General features: G+C 47.4%; 1 protein-coding gene across 4 annotated transcripts in view; it reads left to right on the top strand.

Annotated features, from left to right (window-relative positions):
* Positions 1 to 16,442, top strand: part of Stk32b (serine/threonine kinase 32B) — a 241,579-nt gene extending 225,137 nt beyond the window's left edge. For 3 of the 4 annotated variants that reach the window (XM_029476968.1, XM_029476966.1, XM_029476967.1), the window contains 5 exons: positions 1,723 to 1,839; positions 3,345 to 3,470; positions 5,814 to 5,945; positions 8,095 to 8,159; positions 14,523 to 16,433. In XM_029476968.1, the coding sequence (XP_029332828.1) occupies positions 1,723 to 1,839; positions 3,345 to 3,470; positions 5,814 to 5,945; positions 8,095 to 8,159; positions 14,523 to 14,661 (579 nt within the window). In that variant the 3' untranslated portion in view covers positions 14,662 to 16,433. Of the gene's footprint in view, positions 1 to 1,722; positions 1,840 to 3,344; positions 3,471 to 5,813; positions 5,946 to 8,094; positions 8,160 to 14,522 lie in introns of all 4 variants that reach the window. The other variant, XM_021163035.1, reaches the window with a different exon arrangement.
* Positions 16,443 to 26,446: the final 10,004 nt, after the last annotated feature.

Below are 26,446 nucleotides of genomic sequence, written 5' to 3'. Positions count from 1 at the left end.
GCAATGGTGCAAGAGAGATCCTATCAGTAGAGGGTGAGGCTTGGAGACCCGGTAGGGACCATGCTGCCCTCCTAGCTTGACTACCAACAACTTGCCTCCCTGTGTGTTCCCTCTTGCCTTTGTCTCCAACCAGCACCTGTTGGGGACTGTAAGCAAAAGTATTTGGGGTATAGAGAGGCCAAATCAATAAAGGAAGGAGATCTGGAATACCTCAGAGAGAGAGGCCCAGTGCAGAACCAAGGACTGCTGTGTGCACCACTGGAACAGGGCTCCACCTAATGGGGAGGCTGCTGGTTGTCCCAATGAAGGACAGACCACAGTGCCTGGAGTCAGAGTTGGAAGGTGATTCTGCTCTTTCCAGGGCCCGTTATCACGGGGTTCCAGCTTTCTCATCATTTCTCTGCGGAGATCATTCCCGGGGGGTGGGGGGGAGTCATTCTCAGGATTTGGAGTCTCAAATTGCCTGTAGGCCGGTTATTCTGAATAAAGAGACTAGAAAGCATACAGAGGATTCGATGGTCTGCCTGCCATACTCTAGCAGAAGATACGGCAGGCCTATGCCAGTTCTCTCCCGTTTTATGCTTCCATTTAGTGGCAAATTGCCTTTTTTTTAACAAAGTGAGTTTCCTGGAATAAAGACATACCTGCACTCTGCAATAAGCTACCTGTTTCCTGCTGCTGGAAACCACTCTTGCCAGCAGGACTCACAATCACTGTACCCTCTAAAGAGAGGAGCTTCTGAGAAAGAGCGTCCTAAGGACAATGGAACAAAGTGTCAGTGCAGTCTGGCTCTGTTACAGGCCTTAATAGCTGCTGTTTAACTCAGAGGAAGGTCTGTGCCTCCATGCCCACCCAAACAGAGGAGGGCTAAACCTGGGGCCCCCAAGTTAGAAGCACCTCAGCTGAGTCACCCCAGGATGACTTTAAATGTACAAGCCACCTATCTCTGAAGGCTAAAGTTCTCATAGTCAACGATGGGTTATGGCACAGTTTGCAAAGCACTATGGGTATAAGAACCTGAGTTTGATCCAAAAAATCTTTGCAAAAGAAAGTTGGGTACAGTGGCAAGCACCTGTAACCCTATGGCTGGGGAGGCAGAAGCTGGAGGTTCCCAGGAATTCTCTAGCCAGCCAGTCTAACCCATTCGGTGAACTTCAGGTTGAGAAGGAGAGTGTGTCTCAATAACCAGGTAGAGGGAGAATCAAGAAGTCACTCAAGGTCAACTTGTGGCCTACACACAGATGCACACATGAGCATGAATACACATGCATGTATATATACTCACATACAAAGTTCTCACAAGCATGGCTTCTGTGGGTGTCTTCCCAGTATTCACACAGACCCAACACATATCATGTCTGACTCTTCATAGACCTGCTCAGCCAAGACAGAGAGAGGTGCTGGCCACTCTTCCTGCAGATGAAGTATGGGACTAACGGTGTCCCTGTGGGTACTCAGTGGCAGGTATCAGTACTCCAGCCTGTGACTCATCCAGCTGCCGAGTGAGTCCTGCCTCTTCCACTCACAGACAAATACCTCAGCCTCCTATGTCCAAGACAATCCATCCATGCCCTCTTCTTGCACTGCCTTGATGAGATAGAAGAGCCCATAGCATCTTTAAGGAGATAGAAATGGTTTTCCATCACCACACAGTCCTTGAACAAGAGGGTGCTGCCTCTACCAACACATTCGTTCTGATTCTGGCATCATCCTTTGTTGCAGAGGCCATATGAGATCCACTCAGCCACACCCATTGATGAGATTCTCAACATGTTCAAGGTGGAGCGTGTCCACTACTCCTCCACGTGGTGTGAGGGGATGGTGTCCCTGCTGAAGAAGGTAAGAGGTTGGACAGCTGTGTGGAGGTGATGGCTAATGCACTAACACCCAACACAGTGGGGTGTGTGACAGCCCAGGCTCTTCCCAATCCACTGCAAGTTCCTATTAAACAGAAATACCTACTGCATGTGGGTATTAGGAAGGGCTGCTAGGAGAATGTGTGCTGTGGTCCTGACAACTCCATGTGGAGAGTGAAGATGTTTCTGCAATGACAGTGGCAGTACCAACAAGAAGGGTGTCACATTCCTCTTTAGCACATGCTAGGTCCTTACCAATCCTGTTGGTCCTCACCCTGGCCCTGTGATGAAAGTAAGGGACTCCTCCTTTTCCCAGGAGACAACAACAGCCAATCTCAGGAGGGCTCCTGGTCATTGGCCATTTCCTTTATGTGACAGTCCCAGGGATGAGCCCTGTCCTGTTGTGTTTATCCCAGCGGGCTTTGCATCTCATAAACTAGAGTGTTTTAAAAGACAGTGCAGGAGCTGAGGAGATGGCTCATTTGGCCAAGTGCTTGCTTTGCAAGCATGGCAGCCTGAGTTTGAACCCACACCACCCACCAACATGTCTGAGTTCAGCAGTATCAGGAGGATACCCGAGGCTTGCTGGTCAATCTAGCTGAGCCCATGAGCTACAGGTTCAGTGAGAGACTTTACCACTAAACTAAGATGGAGAGCAATTAGGAAGACATGGAAACCCTGGCCTCCACATACTCATGCACACAGGGTCATGCACACACATCTACATATATGCACACACATCTACACATATGCATAACATCTATACATATGCATACACATCTACACATATGCATATAGAAAAAGAAAATGCAAAGTATTGATCTGGAGCTATTCATTTTAAATTTTTTTTATTTAGTGTGTATAAATATTTTGTCTGCATGTACATATGTGTATCACATACATGGCCTAATGCCTATAGAGGTTTTTGAGCTAAAATGTGAGTCCTGGGACCCAAATCTGGGGTCTTATGCACAGCCAGCCAGTGCCCTTAACCATTGAGACACCTTGCCAGTCCCTCTGTAGCTGTTTTTTATACTCTAGCTCCATTAGCAGAAACTGGCCTTCAAGAGAAGTTAAAAGTGGACCACTCAGTTAGGATGCAGAGGTCACCTTGTAACTCCTGAGGGAACATTCCGTTTCACTCTTGTGAAACCAAGTCAGAAGTCCTCTGATGAGGCAGCCAGCCTGTTCTTTCCAATCAAAGCTTTCGTGAACATCAGAGAGAGGCTGCTTATCAGAGGGCTGAAAACTTAGTCTCTCCCCAAGGGTAGCTTGCCAGATGACCTTAGAGAAAAGAGTTGACCTTGAAGTCCCTCCCTTGCTATAGCAGTACATTTAGCATTCCAGAGAGAACCCAGACCCAAACGGGGCAGGCCACTGCCAGGCATAGCATGCAAGGACACCCTAAGTGTTAGGTGAGGAGTCATGTTCCAAGTCCATGCTCATCCCTATGGGATACACCGTTCACAGTGTGCCCTCTAACTGCAGCTGCTGACAAAGGACCCTGAGAGCCGCCTGTCAAGCCTTCGTGACATCCAGAGCATGACCTACATGGCTGACATGAACTGGGATGCAGTGTTCGAGAAGGCCCTGATGCCTGGCTTTGTGCCCAATGTGAGTCATACCACCCCCTTCCATGGGTCCCTTCCTAGTATTAAGCCTGACCCCTGCCACTGACTGGTGAACCCCCTGAAGGTCACTGAAGTAAGGCACCAGCAGATTCACAGTTCACCTAGATCCACGGTATGTGGACCAGACTTCTAAGGTGTGCTTCTTGCAGTGGAGCCATGAGCTGCTGAGAGCCCCTGGTCTCTCTGCCCTTCTGAACAGATGTCAAGGACTATGTTAGTGCAGATGATGATTGGTCACAGGGAACCTTCCATCCCTTGGGAGCTCATCCTCCTCAGTGGACTAGAAGGCACTGGAGGTCCTCAGTTTGCTACTGTCATATGTGTGCATGTGTGGGTGCTCAGGGCCAGCAGGGCTAAGTGTGGGCTCTGCTCTGGGATTGTTCTTTGAGCCTCCCAGGCGTTGGCTTCTAGAAGCTTCACACCAGCCGGAGAGTGGATCTTGTTAGTGTTCTGGGTGAGGTTAAATAGTTTTCCCAAGATGACCTGGGATGAAGCCAGCAGAGCTGGATCTCAGGCAAGGCCGGATCCAGGGCCTGCATCTGAGTGGATGAATGGATGGATGGCAGGCCACTCAGGAGAGAGGTGAGTCTGAGTTCAAGATTTCCCTTGGGGGTGAACAAATGCTGAGGTCAAATGTGCACAACAGGAAAGGGATTCTTAGCCAAGGTGAGGAAGTTAATTATGATAGAAGGAGCCAGGATCCATGGGACTCACAGTAGAACCCAACAAACAGATCAGAGATCAATGTGTGTATGGGTGCCACTGAGGGGCAGAGAGCAGCCCCAAATATCCTCCTCCATTTTCTCCGGTCAGCCTCATTACCCTCATCTTATAGCCGTGGAAAGTGAGCCTCACAAAGGTTTTGTGACTTGTGTTAGAAGAGCCAGGATTAGTTACAGTTCTATCTGGGGAGCCCCACCTGCCTCCCACTCTCTGGTTATATCAACACTCACCACTTTTGAGACAGTCTGACAGCTCTGGCCACATTGGTGTGGTCAGCAGACCCTAGCTTGTGACTTAGGTTTCAAGCTGGCAGTCCTGTAGTGTTACCCAGCCTATGACACAGCTAAGAAAATACTTGTTCTTAAAGGGGCAGACACTGGAAGCTTAGCAGGTCTCTCTCGGTGAATCCTAGCAGCCTTTGAGGCTGTGCATCCCACACAAGGGTGGACCCAGGTCATGTGTAATCCAGAATTGCTCAACTGGGGTGTGGAGAGGACAGGCTGTTTGTCTTGGAGGCTGCACCTGGCCTGGATTCTCTTAACTAGGAGCCTCACAGGCCAGCAACATGAAAACAGAAAGGACTACAGTAGTAGTTCTACTACTTTCTAGAAATCATAGGGTAGTTCTTTGGAAGACAGCTCTTTCCCTGTCTCCCTGAGTCCCCATAAGTGAGGATGCCTGCTATAAACCAGAGAACTGCAATATTCTGCTTCCCTGTGTGGCTGCAGAGCTGTTGATGCCATAGTCACAGGGCTGCATGGCTAATGGGTGGGTCATCAAGGTGCCAGCCATCAAAGACTGAGAACCCTGATATGAGGGTCTAGGCCTATAAGACAGGGTGGGTGGAGACGAAGGCCTCTAGCAGGGCCTGTTCCGAGGATAGACAGCTCTAGCTGTGAAAACAGGAACTGGTAACCAGGAGATGTTGATCAGAAATGTTATTTAGGTAGCGGCAAGGAAGCTTTCTGTGTGTCTGAGGCTAGCTAGTACTACATAGTAAGACTCTGTCTCTGCCAAGGTTATCTCAAAAGTATTAATTAGACTTTAAATAAAATTATAAAAAATATAATAAGAAAAACAATGACCTGTGATTGTGTCTATAATGAAATAATTAGTAAAAATAAAGAAAATTTACATGTATAAACAGTCACAGGATTTAGACCAGTGCTCCCCAAACTGTGGGTTGTGACTCCATTGGGGGTACGATGACCCTTTTATAGGGGTTACCTGAGACCATCAGATATTTACATTACAATTCATAACAGTAGCAAAATTACAGTTATGAAGTAGCAATGAAAATAATTTTATGCTTGGACTTCACTACAGCATGAGGAAGTATATGAAAGGGTAGAAACATTAGGAAGGTTGAGAGTCGCTGAGGTGGACAGAGAGTTAACAGGGCATGGTTGCCCAGCTGGGACTGTGTCTCTGAACTGATGGTGTGTGTGGTTAGGCCACACTGATTATATTATCAGAGAGAAACATGAGGCATCCCAGGGTGACAGGTAACGGTTGCCACATGTGAAGATGCCTGGGCTATGGGCAGAGGATGATGTGACAGATAATAACTATGAAACGTGTTTTTCTTTCTGCTTCCCTTCAGAAAGGGAGACTGAACTGTGACCCCACATTTGAACTTGAAGAAATGATTCTAGAATCCAAGCCGCTTCATAAAAAGAAGAAGAGGTTGGCCAAGCATAGGTCCAGAGACAGCACAAAGGACAGCTGTCCCCTGGTGAGCCCTCAGGGGAGGGTTCTGTGGGGAAGGAGGGAGGTGTGGAGGACAGACCCCTCTTATTCAAAGGTACACTTCAGCCCACAGCCTTCCTTTCCCTCCTTCTGTGTCCTTGGGGAAGTAGTGCCAGGGCCCCACTAGATCCCAATCCTGTAGATCCCCACACTCCTTGTATAAAATGGTGTTGTGCTGGGTATAAAACCCAGGCACATCCTCCATATGCTTCAGATTGCTTTGGGATTACTTCCATTACTTGACACAGCCCAAATGCTGTGTGTAACATAGGTGATGGACATTGCTGTTCAACACAGATCTTACCAGCACAGGCTCAACTGCAAAGTTCACAAGTAAGACATACTGGATGATAACACTTATCTGGACCTCTGGGACACAGGAGAGGCTAAGGGTGGTGACTTTTATGTCACTCCTTTCTTGTGGAATTTGTGTAGTGTCCAGTGCACTTCAAATCTTAGGTTTTGATTTATGGAACCTTCTGAAATTTCTTTGTTTCTCAGCATTTTCAGACTGCAGTTGGTTGGATCTGAGGTCACAGAGAGCTGACTTACTATTTTTTTTTAAGTAAATCAAATGCCTCTGGCATATGAATGATCTCTTATAATACTGATAAAAACAAGGATGATTGAAGAGGGAGTGCCCACATCCCTGCCATCCACACTGAGAACCTCAGGGACAATACAGGGCACCCCAGTCTCTATGCACCTTTTAGTAAGGGTCTAACCTGCAGGGATCCCCACAGGCTGCATTGTGACAGCCCATCACAGTGGAAAATGCATGATAGCATGAGCTTGAAGCAGCTGGTCACATGGTGTCCACAGTCAGGACACACAGAGAGGGTGATGCTGGTGCCTGGCTCATTCTCTCCGTTTTATTCATTTTGGTACCCAAGCTTATTGAGATGGTGCCACCCACATTTAAAGTGAGTCTTCCCATCTCAGTTAATCCAGTTTAGAATCTCTCTCCCAGGTAAGCCCAGCAGTTTGTCTCCTGGGTTGTTCTAGATCCTGTCACTTTGTCCTAGCCCATCACTGGCTGGCTGTCCTTCTCACATAGGTATCTTAGTGTTGAGCAGCAACATGAATCAGAACTCTGGGGATCTGAGAATATTGCTTGACTTTTTCTCAGCCAATGAGATAAGCACAGTCTCGCCACCTACACCATCACTTAGAACTCCAGTCCCACTCCTGGGTCAACCATACCCTGCAACTCCCCTACTTCTCATTCCTGTGAAGGGTTTATGTGTGCACTCTGACCTCTGAACTAATTATTTCATCCTCTCTCTCTCTCTCTCTCTCTCTCTCTCTCTCTCTCTCTCTCTCTCTCTCTCTCTCTCTCTCACCATTATACCATCTCAGCTTTTCTAGCTTTCCTAGGATTGCCAGGCTGGCAACTCTATCCTTCCACCTTCCCCTTTGACTTCCTGTGGCCTGTCTCTAGGTCTCTGTGCTCTTTGTGCAAAGACACCCCACTGGCTTCAGCACCCATAACATTCCACCCTGCCTCACCTTAACATGATTATACCTGCAAAGACCTGGTCTCAGATAAGACCATATTAAGACCCTATGGCTTAATGAACATACTCTTTGGGAACAAAACTCAGTCCATAGCAGTCCTTTCCCCTATAAAATACAGGTTTTTACGCTTTTGCAGATACCTTAATATAAAGATGAATATGACCTCTGATTTAAAAAACAAAAAAAGCTTATTTTAGTGCTCTTGTTTAAATATAAATGAAACCGTCTTGCCAGCCCCTGGAAGCACCACAGACCAGTGATCCCAGAGGCTCTCAGAGCATCATGTGTCATCTATATGCAGCTTCTGGCGGCAGGCGGGGGGGGGGGGGTTCCTAAAAGATTCTGATCCTGGACGGAGGGCTTGGCATGAATGTCTCAATCTAAACATCTCCTCTTCCACGTCCTAAAGCAGGCTTGAGCATCCTAATATGAGGGAGCCCAAACTCAGAAGCACATTTGTCTGCAGACATAATTGCTGAACCCAGCCACTGGACTTGTCTCTAAGTCCCAAGTGGCCACAATTCCCATATAAATAAACTAGTCACTGTTAGTGTCCCTCTGCCACATCCCCCTGTCCAGTGCGCTGCCATTTAGACTTCTCTCTGTACCTTCGACAGAATGGACACCTGCAGCAGTGTTTGGAGACAGTGCGGAAAGAGTTCATCATATTCAACCGAGAGAAGTAAGTTCAGCTTGCTACACTCACACAGAACATGTCTCCCAGGACCAAGGCCGCCAGCAGAAGTGCAGTCACTCCTGGACTCTGTCACCTCTGGGTTGAGCCTAACCCACAAGACCAAATCCTTAAAGAGAAGTATAATTATCCATGGACTCTGTCACCCCTAGGTCCTGTCCCCCAGCACTAGAGACCTCAGGAGAAGGTGGCCCAACCCTACGAACAGTGAGAGATTGCAGCCCTGGTGCTGGAAGGGAGGGCAAAGAGGAGCAATGCCCAGGCCCTGGAGGGAAGGATGCTTCTAGATTCAGAATTAGGATCTCTGTTCTAATGCTAAAAGGAAGTAGGCTCTGCTGGGGATGTAGAATGATGTGGGAGCCCTTGGGAGACCCTGAGGCAAAGTCCTTAGCCACTTTGAACATCCTTGTTAGTAAGGCAAAGTGAGAAGAGTCTGTGGTGCAGAGCCCAGCAGAAGAGGATGTTCAGTGGAGAAGTAATAACTGCCACTGTTGTTGCTACTTGGGTTAAGGGATGCAGTGTGTGGGAGCCTCTGCCACCACTGAGGCAGGTAAGGCATGGGATGACGCAGGTCTGGGAGTACCTCCCTAGGGTCTGCCCATCTGCAAGTACCAGTGGAAACAGTAAGAAAAGAAGCCTTTCTGAAGCTCAGCAACTGTGGACAGAGTACCACCCAGGGAGGTGGAGGGTAGTGGTGAGCACAGGGCATAAACAAGGCAGGGCCAGACTTCCTGGGTCCCTAGCAACACCAGCCGGAGAAGCAGCCACTTCAAAGTATGAGACCATGCTGGGGAAAATAAACGCAGGGCCCCTGAAACTACAGGAGGAAATTCCTGTAAAGACAAAGGCAGCTCCGAAGACTCTCAGTTTCCCTAAGAAGTCGGGACCCGGGTCAACTACATTTGGGTGTCCATCACAGGAAGTTGAAGTGTGATGTGCAGAGGGCAGCTGGTCCCAGCATGCTCATCTCAGCCAATAAAGGGTACAGAAAATACAGCCATCAGAAAGGACATGAAAGGTGTTCTAGGCCAGGTACCATGGTCATTTCTTTATAGTCCTCTCTGCCTGATTCAGTGTTAATGCTCAGTGCAGGCTCAGTGTGTGTGTGTGTGTGTGTGACTAAAGTGTGAGACTCTTGCCTGAAATTACTGTTAAATCATTTTGGAGTTGAGACCCCACACAGCTTTTTGGGAGTTCAGGGGGTGCTCAGTCCGATATTCCTCTTCATGACGCAGCCCCACATGGAGTCTTACTAACATCTTGAAAATAGAGAGCACTTTTGGGATAGCATTGGAAATGTAACTGAGGAAAATATGTAATAAAAATATTAAAAATTAAAAAAAAAGAAAATAGAGAGCTATTAATGCACTTTCCATGCGAGGAAACTCAATGGTATTTTTTTTTGGGGGGTTTGTACTTAGTGTTTATTTAACTTTGTATTTCTTAAGGGAGAGCTAAGTTTGAATAGACTTTGCAGTGTTGCACACCGAGGTTCATACTTCACTCATGTTTACTAAGTATTGACTATGTGCCTGGAATTACAAAAGCACATTAAAACGTAGTGTGATTGATTCATCCTACCAGCCAAGCAACCAAAAGTGGTGCCTGGTTGTCTTTAAAAATTCACTTTACATTCTCATTGCAGCCCCTCCCTCCTCTCCTCCAAGTCACTCCCTCACATCCCCTTCCCCCGACACTCCTTCCTTTCCCCTCAAAGAAGAGATGCTCCCACCATGGGTAACAACCTGCCCTGGCCCATCAAATTGCAACAGGATTAAGCACATCCTCTCCCACTGAAACCAGACAAGGAAGCCCAGCTAGGGAGGAAAGATCCAATGCCAGGCAATAGAGTCAGAGACAGTCCAGTTCCAATAATTAGAGGACCCACATGAAGACCAAGCTGTACATCTATTACATACGTGCAGGAGGTCTAGAGCCAGTCCATGCATGCTCTTTTCTTGGTGGTCTAGTCTCTGTGAGCCCCCATGGGCCCAGGTTAGTTGACTTCATAGGTCTTCTTTTGGTGTCCTTGACCCCTCCATGTCCCTCAACCCTTCCTCCAACTCTTTCACAAGACTCCCCAGGCTCAATGGTATTTTTGATAAATAATCTCAGTTGACAATTTGATGAGATCTAGAATCATCTGGGAGACAGGACTCTGAGCATGCCTGTTGGGATTCTCCTTACATTAAATTGGATGCAAAGACACTTCCTCTATGAGCAGCAACCTTCCCTGGCTGGGCCTCTGAATTATACAAATGGAAAGGGGGAGCTGATAGGTAGCTTGCATTTATCTCTCTCCTCCTTGACTGTGGATTGGCATGGCCAGCTCCCTGAAGCTCGGGCCACTGTGACTTCATGCTCTGATGGATTGTTCTGGGAAACTCGGAGTCCAGTAAGCCCTTGGTCCCTAAGTTGCTCTTGTCAAGGTGTTTTAAGTCAAGGCAACAGGAAAAGGAGCCCAGTCAGCACTGATAGGAAAGTGTGTCAGGTATGTACCATGAGCAGGATCCCTTAAGCAAGCCTGTAGGACACCGGCAACTTCCCCTGTGAGATTTTTACATTGCTTTCCTGACTAACTGGCTGTTATTTTATTCTCAGGCTTCGTAGAAAGAAGCCATAGATTGCCTGACAGCCCCTGAATTGAGTTATCATGAAGCCCCACTGGATGAGAGTGACCCCCACTCCACAGGGAACAAGCTAATGTGAAGACAGACAGATACTTCCAGAGCCTAGGAGGCACTAAGGGATGCCTGCCACCAAGGAGAGTGGGAGGAGTCAGGGGGCAGCTCCCATAGAGTTCCAAACTTGAGACCTGATGAACACAATGAGAACATGAGATGAACACAGCCATCTGCCTTTCCTCTGGACTGTTTGAGCAAAACGTGAGATGGAGCAGAGAGCTGATTAGTGCCTGGGGCGGGAAATGACAAGAGAATGTTTCATGTCAGAAGAAAGAGCCCTGCGACAGACACAAGCTTGGCTGCCTCACTGAACCCAGAGAACATACTGCCAGAAACAGTACCCAGAAAGCACAGTGGGAAGGGCACCCATCATGAAGGGAAGGTCAAAACAGAGTCTGGTATATGAATCTGGAGTGCCCCCTCCAACACACGGTGGCCCTGACCTGTGCTCAGCTCCTCTCTGTTCCATCTCTTCACACTACAGGCATAAGGAATGGAGGAGAGGCCAGGAAGGCTGCAGGTGACTCACTTTTAATTGGACACCAAGTCATTGCACCTGAGGAATCCAGTAGCTCCCAGATATAGGCTTGGGATCTAGGGACCTGGGGTTTGGTAAGATTAGCTGGGCTCTCTAGAGGAGGCGAGAACATTCCTGAAGAGTTTTAAGTTACCCCAACCAACTCTGGTTTCTCCCCTTGATACCTGCCCTCCATCTCCAACCAGATAGCCATGGCTTGATTTGGTACATGGCTTTCTGAAACCTCGCAGTCATTTCAATTGTTTTGATGTGGTGTGTGCCCATCTGCCCCTTTGTATTATCATTAGAGAAGCATGACAGTCCATGCCTCCTTTGTCTGAAATGCTTGGGACCACAGGACATGTGGGGTCTTTCTAAATTTGGTGAGCCATGGCTGAGTTGCAGAATTTGAAGTGCTTGCATTTGTCACTTGTGATTCTCGCAATACTGATAGTTAAAATCATAGGTTAGTGGAGAAATTGAACACGTCCTATCATAGAAATAGACAGACAAATCATCTGCATGGGTAGCTTTCAACTATGCCCACTATATATTTGCAACTCCTTACCATTTCCTCCTACGTTATACATGCTTGGGCCATGGGATAGGCCCACAAGTGAGCAAGCACTTGGGCCCCACTGCAGAGGTCTTAGCTCTGTGCCCTGCTCAGAGATGCCAGAAGATAATTCTTCACATCGAGGGTTCCCCGCTCACTCTCTGTTCGGTTCTCTGCTCTCTCCAACTGAGATCTCCAACTGGAAAGTGGGGAAGATGAGAAGAACAGGGGATTAGCAGGTGGACGGATGGAGGTTAGCCTGTGGAAATAGAGATTGATGATGGATGGGTAGGTGGTAGATGGATACATTATGTATACATAGATGGTTGATGCATTATAATGTATATATGTATGAATTCACACATGGATGAATTGTAGGGTGAGTGCTCATCTCAGTAGATGGAGCAGATAATGAATAGGTGGAGAGACAGACTAGAGGGGTTAATATGTTGTTAGGCGTGGATGGCAGGTGAGTGAGTGGGTGAAGGATATGCATGAATGGAGAATATATAGGTGGGAGTGTGCATGAAGTAGGATGACAGACAAATATGAGAGTGGACAGACAGATGGTACAGTATTTGACTGTGACCCTTAGATAAGTTATAAATATATCTATAAATAGTCAAGTTCAAATTAAATAGGTAGGGAATGTTTCTGTAGATTTATGGATATATGCGGGATATATCTGTGGATGGACAGATGGATGGATGGATGGATGGATGGATGGATGGATGGATGGATGGATGGACGGATGAACAGATGGACAGATGGACGGATGGATGGAAAGATGGATGGATGGATGAGTTTGTGGGTGGAAAGAGCTCAGCTGTGGTGGGGAGAGCAGAGGCTTCCAAGCACCCCAGAAGAACAGCCCACCTGTTTCCAGTCCTGCTGGATAGAGGAAGAGCAGGGCACAGGAGCCCCAAGTCACTGTCCTATGAAACAATGCTATGTCACTGAGTGTTCATTCAGGCAATGGCGCTGGTGCACATTCGCACTCACACCCAGCTGCCATCTGACTGAGGTGCAGATCCTGCGGCTCTACTCTTAAGTTCAGCCACACTGCCCTGAGCTGGCAGGCCCAAGCAGGCCTCTTTCTCTCTTATTTTTTAGTAAAAGGACTTTCATGTGAATGAGAACTACAGTGTATGGCCACCTGCTATGCCCTGTTTGACAGAAATGTTACAGGTTAGGCCAATTCTGCCTGAAGTCTGAAGTGTGTGTCTTTCTGAATGAGATGGAGCTAGTAATAATCTAGAGATTGGTCAGGTGTCTTCCTCAATCACGTTCTGAACTTACGTTGTTGATGGAGTCATCTTCTCGCTGCCCCTCCTCTTGGATTTTAAAAGACAATTTCTTGCTGTGCAGCCTTGACTTGACTGAAACTATATAGCCTGGTCTAATCTCAACCATGGGATGTTCTTGCCTCTGCCTTCCAAGAGTTGGAATTACTAATATGTGCCACCATCCCATGCTAGTGTGCCTAATCCTCAAGAGACTTGAGGCCCCAGGGAAAGGGGTTGCCTTCAGGGGAGAGGGGAAGCACCCTCTCAGAGGCAAGCGGGATGGGGAGTGGGATGGGTAACTGTGGGAGGGGAGACTGGGAGGGGCAATGGCTGGAATGTAAATAAATAAACAATGATTAACTTTATAAAAAAAGAACTACTATTTTCAGACCCACACTAGTGGTTTCCTTTATATCTGTCTAATTCCATTGCCTCACTTTGGCTAAGGAAATGGAGTCTCAGAGACTCCAAACAGCTTAACCAAGACCACTTGGGAGGTGAGAGCCTGGGTTTTGGTTGGGTTCTCTGCTGTCTCCTTGAATGTCTCTGTTTCTCCTCTGGCCCACAAAAGGCAGCTGTGGTGCAGTAAGGGAACCTGGAGGAGGGATGTGCGCACCCTCCAACCTGCAGCAGGTGGCCAGCTGCAAAGAATTGCAGCATCCAGACTCTAAAACCCTTAGCATGACTTGCTGTGAAGTGTTTCATCTGTCTTTGTGTTTGATTATGCAGATATTTGTTTGTGAGAATATCTCCTCTGCAGCATAATCTCTATGAGGACAGGGGCTGCTTTGCCTTCCAACATAGCCCCTGCCCTTAGGCACGGCTACTGTTCTGTTCATGGGTATAAACAGGCCAGGAAGTCTGTGTGACTCTTCCTGGTTGCTTTGGGACCTGGAAGTCCCATAAGAGGGGCAAACATGCCAGCTATTTATGTTGTTGAAAGTTCCATCAAGCAAGCTAGGATGGGCCAAATTGCAAAGTCCTCATGGTTTAAATTGTGTGGGGTGCATAGATTCACCAAACAACTCTCCTGGATTTGAACCTTAGCAAATTATGTCTGTAATGCTTTATAAATACCACAGGGATTGGCAAGGTTGGAATTATCATCTCCATTTTGTAGTCAGAGAAACTGAGGCTCTGTGTGTTAAGTCACTCACCTGGTATATCCAAGCAGAGCACTGGGAACTCCCAGAGAGTCGTGCATTCCTGGGAAGGTCAGGTTCCAGCTGTCTCTTAGGAATCTCTCACCATCATGTAGCTGCATCCAGCCCACCACCACTAACTAAGTCTATGTTGTGTTTGTTGCAGACTCAGGAGGCAGCAGGGACATGATGGCCAACTCTCAGACCTGGATGGCCGAATAGGAAGCCAGACCTCAAGCAAGCTGCAGGATGGTCGAAACAATAACATCCTGACCCATACATGCCCCCGAGGCTGCAGCAGCTAAGCTCGACTGCCCAGATGACACTGTCTGCCCTGACACCCAGAACCCCTCCCCCCGTCCCCTAATGGGCCCCATCTCACCCCTAAAACATCAGATGCAGGAAGAGCTCTGTATTCAGGGTTCTGGTCCCTGTTTCCAGCTGATTCGCTGTGTGACCTTGAGCAAATCACACATTCTCTGTGCCTCAGTTTTCTGCATCTGTGGAAGGGGTTAAACAGCTCTTTGCCCCATCTCCAGTCATAAAATTGTGAGAATCTGGTTGGACTGCAGATATGTAAACTCCTGGGCATTGATCAAGTGTTTATACATGTAAATTATCTCAATATCTGAAGTGTCCTCCCTAAGCCCCCACACAATTTAAACCATGAGGACTTTGCAATTTGGCCCATCCTAGCTTGCTTGATGGAACTTTCAACAACATAAATAGCTGACATGTTTGCCCCTCTTATGGGACTTCCAGGTCCCAAAGCAACCAGGAAGAGTCACACAGACTTCCTGGCCTTCTAGAATGGTGCAGCATAAAGACCAAGCCCAGAAGTTTCTGCTGCAAACAGGTTTTTCCCTGACTCGTGGAAGGCTGCCCCCACATTTGGATTCCAGCAATCACCAGCTATCACCATATCACCACATCCCCGTGTTAGATGGCACTGTGTCTCTGGCCACTCCTCCCCACCACAGAGTGTCCTGGGATCCCAGAGGAGACTCATCCTGCAGCATGACCTCAGTCCCCACCAGGAAGAATATAAAAGAGTCCAGTCAGCCTGTCATGCAAAGGCTCCCTGGCTGGGTAGTCAGAGCTTCCTGTTGATACCTTAGGAAGCCTCGGTGCTTAGAGTCTCCTGTAGACACAAGCAGAATCACCCAAGAAGCCAAGTATCTTATACCCTGGCCAGGAACCAGCTGACCCTTGAGCTGAGGATGCTGAGATTAGCAAAGAAAGCCAGTTGGCAGCTGCAGCCAAGACTGGAAGACCTCTGCAAATCATGTGCTTGCTCAAAGGTCAATTTTCTCATTTTCAAACAGGAAGGAGAAGGATGGCTTTGTTATGGGACTTGATAAGATCCCATGTGTCACACAGTAATGACTGACAGCCAGCAGCCATTGGCCATCACTCTTCTCATCATCATCTCCCTCCTCCTCTTCCTCCTCCTCTTCCTCCTCCCTCTTCTTCTCCACCCTCCCCCTACTCTTCCTCCTCCTCATATTTATCATCATCACCACCATCATGACTACAGTCCTCTTCTGTTGGAGGTACTTTCCTGTTTTGGTGACATAGCAGGTCTGATTTCTGTGGATCAAGGATCCTCTAAGTTTACAGTTTGTTTCCTTTTCTTACCTGGAGCCTCTGAGGTCTGGTCATCCCCGCTAAGAACATCCCCACTGAGATCAAGTGTTTTCACGTCAGCGTCTGTTTCCATTTTCCACTTTCTCACTATGATTCACGTCTATCAGTGTCATCTCTTAGATCTCTTGAGAGACATTTTAATGTATGGTAAGGTTTTACACTTTTCAAATAACTGCATTGTACCGCCTCCCTTAACTGAGTCCCCCCACCATGTCTATCTCCTACCCACTGTACTGTCTCCAGCCCCTGTCTGCCCTTCCTGCCCTGCAGAACATCCAGCCAATCTTCTCTACACTGTGACCTGGAAGTATCACAATGTCTTCTTGGGATGAGCTTGTGAATGAGAGGAGGTGGTGAAGGGGAGGCGCACAGTGGGGACCCTGATTGTTTGGCTCTGTTTAAGTCCATGTTCCTTGTTCAGAATAAATAAGCACTCAGATGTTCCTTGTAAAAGGCTCTTAATTCAGGGATGGGTGGGATGAACCTTCTTCTTATCCATAGGGGGCTCCACATTAATCAGAAGCAGAGACGAAGTGAAAAGATGAGTTTATCAGCTCTCTGTCACTGCAGCAAAACACCTGAGATAACTAACTTAGAAAGAGAAAAATATTTCTTTTGGCTTCTTTCTTTAAGGCCCCATGAGGAGGCAGCTTGTGGCAGGAGTGTGTGGTGGACTGACTTTCACGGGAGCCAGGGATCAAAAGAGTAAAGAGGGGTCAGAGTCCTACTGTGTCCCACAAGAGCATGCCCCCAGTTGAACTAGAGTCCCCCATCAAGACTCACCTCTCAAATGTCTCACTCCCTCTAAATATCACCATTCTAGGACCAAGCTTTTAGAACACAAACTGTTGGGAGACACAAGATTCAAGCTATGGGGTGCTATTCGAAGGACACATTGACCTTTCCCCCCAGATCAAATTGAGCTTGCTTATTGGAAGGTCTCCCCACGTGACTATAATTTATATTACAGCTATGTGTTTGTAAAGAGAGAATCTATCCTCCGTGGTAGAAAGCCAGAGAATGGTGCACATAGGCAAAACATGCTTTCTGATGTCCTCAAGTTGCTACCTGGAACTCTCACACTCAGCACCGCAGGAACCAATGCCTTCATTGCCCGTGGACGTCTCGGTTTTCCTCACCACCTTCCAGTCTTCCTCTCCACTGGGATGAATCTCAGCTTCCAACTGTGTAGGTTATCACATCAGTGTTAAAGGTTAATACCACCTCTTCCAAGTCCCCTGGGACTCGTGGCAACACTAATCCATGCCAGGCATAGCTACTCCGTGTGGGCTTCTATGAACATTTTCTGTAGCTTTCACAGAACTTGCTTGGTAAGGGGCAAGCAGCAGGCTTTTAATGAAGGAGATAGAGGAACACAACACAAACTGGCTGTGTCTATTTGCTTTGGGCACTGCCAAACCAACTCACTCCCTACTTCCCCTGCGTTTCCCAGGACTTTTTCTCTTCAATATTATTGGGGACTGACCCTCTTCAGAGCCACTTTTCCATGAGGCCCAAGTTACAAATGTGTTTTTCATTCTTTCTCATACAACCTCCATTCTCAGAGTGAATGACTTCAACCCAGCTGTGGCAGAAAAGCAATCAGATTAAACACATTATCCCTTTTTCAGTGTGAGATCTGCCTGAGGAGACACAGAAACACCACTCACCCCAGACAGGACGCTGACAACACACTGAAAGGATTCTACCAAAGTCCAATTTGGTGAACCAATGAGGGCACTGGGGTTTCTTACAGGAGTATGGGACACAAAGGTAGCTAGCTATACCATGCAAAAACCCAACACAGTAGGAGTGATGACTCATGGATTCTGTAGTCTTGGAGTACTCTGAACAATTGGAAGCTGCTCAACAGATGGGAGAATCTCTTCTCTTTAGCAGGTTTTACTGTTTAACCAGGAAAGAAAGGGGCTTTTGAACCTCATAAGTTTCAGGGACTTTCTAAGACTTGTATGTTGTTCACTTCCTGGGACTTAAGGAGCCTCCCTTAGAAATACAATGTTTCAGTTCTGAAGGATCTACTACACAGCACCTTCTTATCCAGAGGGTTTCAATTTCAACCAACTAGATACTAAAAAAAAGTATATAATATATATATATATATATATATATATATATATATATATATATATATATATATTGGATTTTTCGAGACAGGGTTTCTCTGTGTAGCCCTGGCTGTCCTGGAGCTCACTCTGAAGACCAGGCTGGCCTCGAACTCAGAAATCCGCCTGCCTCTGCCTCCCAAGTGCTGGGATTAAAGGGGTGCGCCACCACTGCCCGGCCTAAAAATATTTTTTATTGCATCTGTGCTGAATACTACAACCTTTCTTGCAGTCAGACCAATATAGTCTAAGAGCTATTTATACAGTATTTATACTATGCCAGGAATTTTACTAGTGGGAAAATGCTCTACAGTTTGCCTGGACATGAACAGAGCTATGTGCAAACTGGTGCTGATGTTTGTAAAGCGCTGGAGAACGCTTGTGTTTTGGCATCTGAGGGTCCTGGAATCAACTCCTTGGAAACAGCCCCTTCAGATTTGATGTGCTGTGTAGTAGATCCTTCAGAACTGAAACACTGTATTTCTGAGGGAGGCTCCTTAAGTCCTAGGAAGTGAACAACATACAAGTCTTAGAAAGTCCCTGAAACTTATGAGGTTCAAAAGTCCCTTTCTTTCCTGGGGTTAAACAGTAAAACCTGCTAAAGAGATGGCTCTACAGCCCAAACACGAGTCTGTGTTTAGATTCACCGGTGTTTGAGACGCAGTCACTAGGACAAGCAGTGGCCTTTTCAGGGCTTTCCTATCTTCACTGAGGAAGCTCAGGACTCTGTCATTAAGTTAAACCCCATGCATCCTGTTGGTGCCATGCCATGGACTCTTCTAGACTGCCTAAAAACATTCTATTGTTTTTTTCCCCCAGAATCCTGAGAAAAGAAAAGGGCTCTCCTATTGGATGGTAGGGACTGAAGAGTAGGGAAAGAGAAGCCCCAGAGAGCCCAGTGCTGGCCACAGGATTTTATCACTTATCTTGTTGATATCATGTCCCTAGGCCATCTGTGGCTTTCATATATTATCTCTGGGTTTGTTACAGGACACAGGCTTTTCTCTTTTTCAGGATCTTACTAACCATCCCATATAGGCATTCTTGGTGTAGGTTAAGGAAAGTAGAATGAACAGTTTGGCCAATCTAAGGGGACCAAGGCCATCTCCACACTCCCACCCTGCTGCTCTGTAGACCAGAGACTATCCAAGGAGATCTCTGGCCTGGACAGGGGGAGGGTTCACTCAAAGGGGAAAGGGCATGAGCAGGAAGGGGGAATTGCTGCCCCAGCAGCTGCTGTTGCTCCAAGACGCTGCACTGGCTGTGCTGAGCCAAGCTAGGATGAGCCAACAGGGGTGGGGGTTGAGTGTGGGGGCTGGGGGCTGGTTAGCCAGTGAGGGGAGTGCAGGGGAGCTTCTGGAGATGAAAGCTTCAGGAGCAGTGTTACAGCTCTTGTGACAGATGCTCTCAGACAACAGAATAATTCTCACACACCTTATTCCTTCTGGATAGCATCTTAAATACCAGTTTGGGGGGTGGGGTCTAACAGTAGGGGCTTTTTATTGGCTTGGTCTGAGATGTTAGGGATGCCTCATTTATATGTGAATGTCCCTATGTAACTGATGGACACAATACTCTCGGGGGACGAAGGGGGAAGGGAGGATGTGTGTGGCTACCTGACAGGAGCCTGGTGCTGGGAGTAGGCAAAACTTCTACCATCCCTTCAGGGTCACTTTAGCTCAGCCTTACCAGGCTTCCTCTCATGGTTCACCACCCCTACCCACACCTTCAAGCCAGATCACTGCAATGTTCCTGACATCCTGAGGCCATTTGTCACTGTAAAGTGACTCATTCCTCATGCCAATAAAAGTGCTGCTTCTGGGAATGCTCGTGTCACTAAGAACTGCATCCAAAGGCTTCCCACTGCCACCAGAGATATAATAACAATGAGGGGGTTACTTGGGGCCTAGGAAGATTCCCAGAGAACACCTACCACTGCCTGGCTCAGGCAGGCTGTAAACACACAGCTGCCACACCACATGGTATGGGAGGGGGAAGATGTCTGCAGACATGCCTGCCACTGTGCCACACAGGCAGGTTGTGGAAACCTAGAGGCCTGCTTGCAGCCCCACCACATAATGCAGAGAGTGGAGGTCACCCAGAAGTCCTCCAGCCACATGGCCCATCTCCAGTGGGAGCTACTACAATGTACAAGTATATGGTGGGCAGATGGGAAAGGAGAAGAGGAATCATTTGAGCATTATGAAGAGAGTTGGAACTGGAGACAGGAAGGTGGAGAGGAACAGACTGTTGTGAGTGGCCAGCCCCACCACCTAAGACCATGATGAAGTCCCAAACCAACCCTCTAAGGCCCATGTTTATGTGTCTATGCAGTGGCAAGGGTCAGGTGTCAATGTCTGTGACTCATCTTACCACTAGAGAACATGGGGGCTTCCCTGGTCTGGGTAGCCACTGGGGACCACATGGTGAGGATCCAGTATTGATGGTGTTACAGAAGCCAGAGACCTCGAACCAGAAAATGTTCATTGCAATGAACATTTGCAAGCAAGGTTGTGTGAACAGATGGATGTACTGTGGGATACACTGTGATACACTACAGCTTCCATGACAAGATGTTTTCTATGGTTTGTTTTGATTTGTGTATTCTGTTTGTTTCTTTGTATTTTTTTATTTTGAGGGGGAGGTTGCAAGGGTGGAGAATAAATACAAGGGGAGGGGGAGATGAGCGGGACTGGGGTACATGATGTCAAACTCGTAAAGAATCAGTAAAATTTAAAAAAGAAAACAGCTTGGGAAACAGTAGCAACATAGACATCCAAATGTCTTTATCATTACAAAAACCACAGCTTGGAACCTGCTCAGAGAGTCAAGTTGAAGCAGACAAGAACCCAAGCCTTAGCAAAGGTCTCCATCCTTCTCAGAACTTAAATTTGCCATCACCAAATTCTGGGGTATGACAAAAGACAGGAACTCCCACCCACTCATCCATTCCTCCTCTTTTCTCCTCTTCCTCCTCTTCCTCCTCCTCCTCCTCCTCCTCCTCCTCCTCTTCCTCTTCCTCTTCCTCTTCCTCTTCCTCTTCCTCTTCCTCTTCCTCTTCCTCTTCCTCTTCCTCTTCCTCTTCTTCTTCTTCTTCTTCTTCTTCTTCTTCTTCTTCTTCTTCTTCTTCTTCTTCTTCTAAACCAAAATTAGAGTTCTATTCTCTAAAGCAAACAGAGGACTGTGGGAGTTGAGACCAATTTCCTAGTGGTAAGCATTATCAGAGCTTCCACAGAGAGCTGCATCACCCTGTCTGTCTGTCTGTCTGTCTCCTAACCTGACAGATGCCATGCTGTGACACAAAACCTTAGCCAATTTTTCCTTCGAGAGGGAAGCCCAGAGATCAAACACACTCAGACAACACAGCTAAAGTCACAGAGGCCTCTGTGTTCCCCAGTGTGGCCCATTTCCAATAAAGATAAAGTGTAGGTGTGGACCAATATACAAAAATCAATAGACCCAAACAGGGTACCAAGCCGATCTCCTTAAAGACATCAGGCAATTCAGAGAAGAGCAGAGACCTCTAAAAAGATTGAGTTATTTTTCCTTCAACACATTGAAGAAAATACTGCGACCATAAAGCAATAGAACAAACTATCTTAGAATGATGAAGGAGTGGGAGGGGCTTTTGGAAACTAAAGATTATTACCACGAACCCTTAATCCCAGAAAAGGCCTGAAGAGATAAGGGAAAGAAATTACAAAGACCCACCAGAAAAAGACAACTAAGACTAGCCAGGTAGTGGCACCTCAAAAGAGCACTGAGTTTACTACCAATGGAGAGGTATGCTGAGTGCTTGATGCACAGTGGTCCTGGCACACACAGAGGAGTCACAGCCTATTGAGATGGACTTAGTCAGGGTCCCCATTTCCTAAAGGAGGACAGTGAGGCACAACAAGAGGAATGACATTTGAGGCTCCCACAACTGCTGACTGGCGAGAACCAGCTGCAGACCTGAATCTCTTCTCAATACAACCCCCACACATATGTAGCAGATGTGCAGCTTAATCTTCATACAGGTCCTCCAACAACTGGAGCAGGGACTATCCCTGGTATGCTATTGGATGATCAAAAAATTAAAAAAAAAAAAACAGAAAGGAAAAAGATTAGCAGACTGGCAAAGTGCCCATTAACTGTCCTCACCAAGGGAGTCTGGGAACCACTTCGATGGAAGGAAAAAAAGCTTATTCCCACTTCTGCCATGGCTGTTCTAGCTTATGGGGAGAGATGCATCAACACAATGAGGTTCTTGGAGCAGATCTAAATGGGGAGGCAGTGGAGTTAATATAATACAGGGACCCTCTGTAAAGAGTTGAGTGCCCATGGCAAGCTCAAAATCAGGGCCTTGAGAGTGGCCTGAGAACCCAGAGGACTTTAAATTTAAATGGTTTTCTCTTTATAATCAGTCTTCCTGATGTCAAACCACAGGTGACACCAAGTCAAGAGGACTAAGGGAACAGGGGAGGGAAGGAGACAATCTATAGAGCACATGAGATACACCTGTCCTGCCTCAACATAAAGGAAGGAGTGAATGACACCCAAGATCATGTCCATACACACAGTTGTAAAAGCACACCTGGACAGGTGTGTGACGCTAGAGAGACTTCCTCCTTGTTCTATCTCATTCCATCCAGGACTACTGCAATGCTCCAGCTGCATTGTCAGCCCAACTGGCTTTAGGATCACCTAGGACACACCCCTCTGGGCATGTCTGTAAGGCGGGTTCCAGATTGGTTTAACTGAGGGTGGACAGCCCATACTGAACGAGGGCAGCACAATCTCTTGGATTAGGGTCTTGGACTTGGAAGGAAGGAAGGAAGGAAGGAAGGAAGGAAGGAAGGAAGGAAGGAAGGAAGGAAGGAAGGAAGACAGAAAGTGAGCTGGGCACCAGCTCTCAGCTGTTTCCTGACTGGATACAATGTGAGCATTATCCTTATGCTCCAGTCCACCCCCGCCATGATACACTGTAACCTAAAACTGAGCCAAGGCAAATCTTTATTCCTTTGGGTTACTTTTGCCAGGTGTTTGGTCACACCTAATACCACTATTTAGCTTTGACCATATTCACCGGGGTGCCTTTAAAATGATCCATTAGTCTCACGACACTGGTCTGTTACGGTAGCTTCCTGCCTCAGCTGCTGCCTCTATACACACTGATGGCCAAAAACTGAGCAGTGTGGGAGTAGAATAGCTTAATGCTTTTCTGTGGGTGACACAAAGCTGGAGATGTCACCACTGCCTTATACATGCCTCAAGACCAGAGGAGACTGGGCAACACCTTCTGTCCCATACCTGCTCCAGGGGACTGTACAGCACATGCTGTCACACCCCTGCTCACAGGGAACTGGTCAGCACCTGCTGTCACACACCCACTCAGCATCTTTTCTGACATGTTCATACACTCCCTGCTGGCCTGGTTTTGGGAACACTCCTTAAATCAACTGTTTGCACAGAACTCTTAGCTCAGACTCTAGGAGAACGTCACTAATGGGCAAAGGCCTGACACGGTCATGCTAATAAAAGAACATAGGGAAACAACCCAGACAGTCTTAACATCATAAAGCCCATGGAGGAGGATAGATCATATCCTTACTCTTACACTTTCCAGGAATCCCTGCAAAGGTAGTGCAGAGATATCTATGGTCACAGACATGTACTGTTGTTGAAGTAGGTAGCTTCTGCCATGCTACATACCTGCCTCATCACTGTGTAGATATGCAGAGGACTTTTGAAATTGGCTCCCATTGTGAGATATATGGAGGGAGAAAACTTAGTCTTGTGGTGTTTAGGGGTACAGCCTCTGAGGGGTGATCAGTATTAGATACAGTCATTGGAAAGGGTCCTATGATTGAGTATTGATAGCTTTTCAAGAAGAGAAAGTGGGCAATGGAGAGATAGCTCAGCAGCTAAGAACACTGGCTGCTCTTACAGAAGACCTGGGTTTTCCCAGCATCCCCTGGGTGGCTGACAACCACTTGTAACTTCCGTTCCAGGGGATCTGATGTCTCCTTCTGACCTCTGCAGGCACCAGGAGTGCCCGTGGTGCATAGACATACAGACAGGCTAAAGATCTATAGACATTAAGGAGGAAGGGGAGGAAAGACATGCTCTTGGAAGTCTGAGACAGGAGGATATCAAATCTGAGACCAGTCTGGGCTATGAAACAAGTTCCAAGGCTCAGCTATGTAGGTAGGTCTGCCTCCCCCCGCCCCCATGAGTTGTGCCATCAGGGGACTCCACCAGCATTAAAGCCATTGTCAGTTGTTAGCCTTTGTCCTACGACCTCCAGGAACCAAAGTAAATCTCTACCCTTTACAACCTGCCCACTGTGTTATATGCAGCAGCATAAAAGACATGGAGTGTTCCAGTATCCCACTTCTCAAACAGTGGCTGCCACCTTCGTCTACAAAGCCACAAGTGTTAACACAGAATGGTAGATGGACCGCCAGCTCTGGGATTGCCTTTGGAGCCTTGCCAGCTCTACAAACATACCCAGTGCCACAAACAAGCCCACAGACCCAAGTGGACCCCTCCTTCCCTCTTCCTGAGACTGGGTCACGACAACGACGAGGAGCAATGCTTTGGACCTTCCTGTGCTTGTGAGTGGTTTCTTTTATTGTTTCCTTTATATCTTCCCTGAGGAAACAGAGCCTGACATCAGTGAGAAGCTGCAGATGACAAGCTTATAGGATGAAAGGTCCCCCTTCGCACATTCCCCAGTTTTGCTGATGGCTCCTGTCTGTGAGCAGCCACAAGATGAGAGAGGAGAATTGGGGTAGGGGTGTTAGGAGGCAAAACAGAGACCTCACCCTTCAAGAAGTATGAGCTAACAAGACATTTTTCCACCTAAGTGACCCCATCGGAGCCTATGAATAGCTCAGCATTACCTCACCTCAAAGCCCTTGGGGACAGATGTGGAAATCATATCACTTTGTCATTGCAAGATTAAGACACTTGAGATGCAGGGAAGTCAACAGATTTTCCTAGGGATATGCAGAAAATCAAAAGCCTGGCTTAGAACCCTGTGCTGCTTGGTGGTTTGTCAGCTTGACACATGCTGGAGTCATCTGGGTAGATTACCTCAACTGAGAAAATGTCTCCATTAGAATGGCCGGTGGGCAGGTTCTGCGGGGCACTTTCTTGACTAATGACTGGTGTGGGAGCACCCAGCCCACTGCAGGCAGTGCCACCCCTGGGCTGCTGGCTCTGGGTTGTATAAGAACATAGTCTGAGCAACTCATAAGAGTGACCTTACAGCGGTACTACTCGATGCTCTTTGCTCAGGATTTCTGCCTTGCACCCCTCTGCTGGCTTCCTTTCAGGATGGACTGTAGCCTACAGATAAAATATGCTCTTTAGTCCCCAAATTGCTTCTGGTCAGTGCTTTATTAGTCATAGAAACCTTAAAAAGTTGGATAGATTTCTGACTTTTCTGAATTCTCTTCTCTCATTAGGAATACCTTATGAGTATAAATTCATCCATTTTCTCCTTTTATTTTTTCCAGGCAGGTCTTGGGAGGTATGGTGGTTTGAACCGTAATTCAAAAGTAATTCTTTCTTCTATAAGCGGCTTTGAGTCATGGAGTTATAACACGGGAGTAATGCAGAAGCTAGCTGAGATAATGCAACGTGAAAGCATTTAAGCCTGAGCCCAGGGAAAGAAAATGGTCATAGACATGGCTGTGGAGATGGTACTGAGTGGGGAGGGATTCTGAGATGCAGACTGCTGCTGGGGGCTTCTGCTACTGCTGGGGTCACTGCTTGGGGTGAATCACTCGGAAGGGGTTGGTGGGGGGCACTGTCGTTGGGGGTGCTGTTGTTGGGGGGTGCTGATGTTACTGTTATTGCAGCCCCTGTAACTGATACAGTCTTGTCCCTATGGCTGTCACTGTGATGTGTTCTCTGCCTCTGTGCCTGTAGTCCTCAACATTCTCAGTGGTTGCTCCTGTGGCCATTGCTCTGCTGCCGCCACCACTGCTGTTGCTGTCCCTAAAATGTCACTACTTCATGCAACTGTCACTGCTGTTTGTGTAGGTGATGCCATGGGTCCTGTAACTGCCGTCATTACTGAGTTAGCCGTCACGCTCCCATTGAGGTTCATTTTTTGAATTAGAGACTCACAAACCCAACTGCACTGAAAGTTGCCATGACTTCTGTCGGTGCAAGCAGAAATGCTCTCTCCACTTCCAGAACTCCCACAGAGGCCAGAGCATTCATGTCTGCCTCCCAGATAGACATCTCTGCATCTCTGGTCACTAGCTTCTTCTGCCTCCTCCCTGCATGGGCATGGAACATCAGCCAACCCTTTCTGAGATGAGTA

The sequence above is a fragment of the Mus caroli genome, chromosome 5 (assembly GCF_900094665.2).
Source record: "Mus caroli chromosome 5, CAROLI_EIJ_v1.1, whole genome shotgun sequence".
In the NCBI taxonomy this organism is placed as follows: domain Eukaryota; kingdom Metazoa; phylum Chordata; class Mammalia; order Rodentia; family Muridae; genus Mus; species Mus caroli.
Note: the sequence above shows the minus strand (reverse complement) of the source record. Positions and strands in the feature narration are given on the sequence as shown.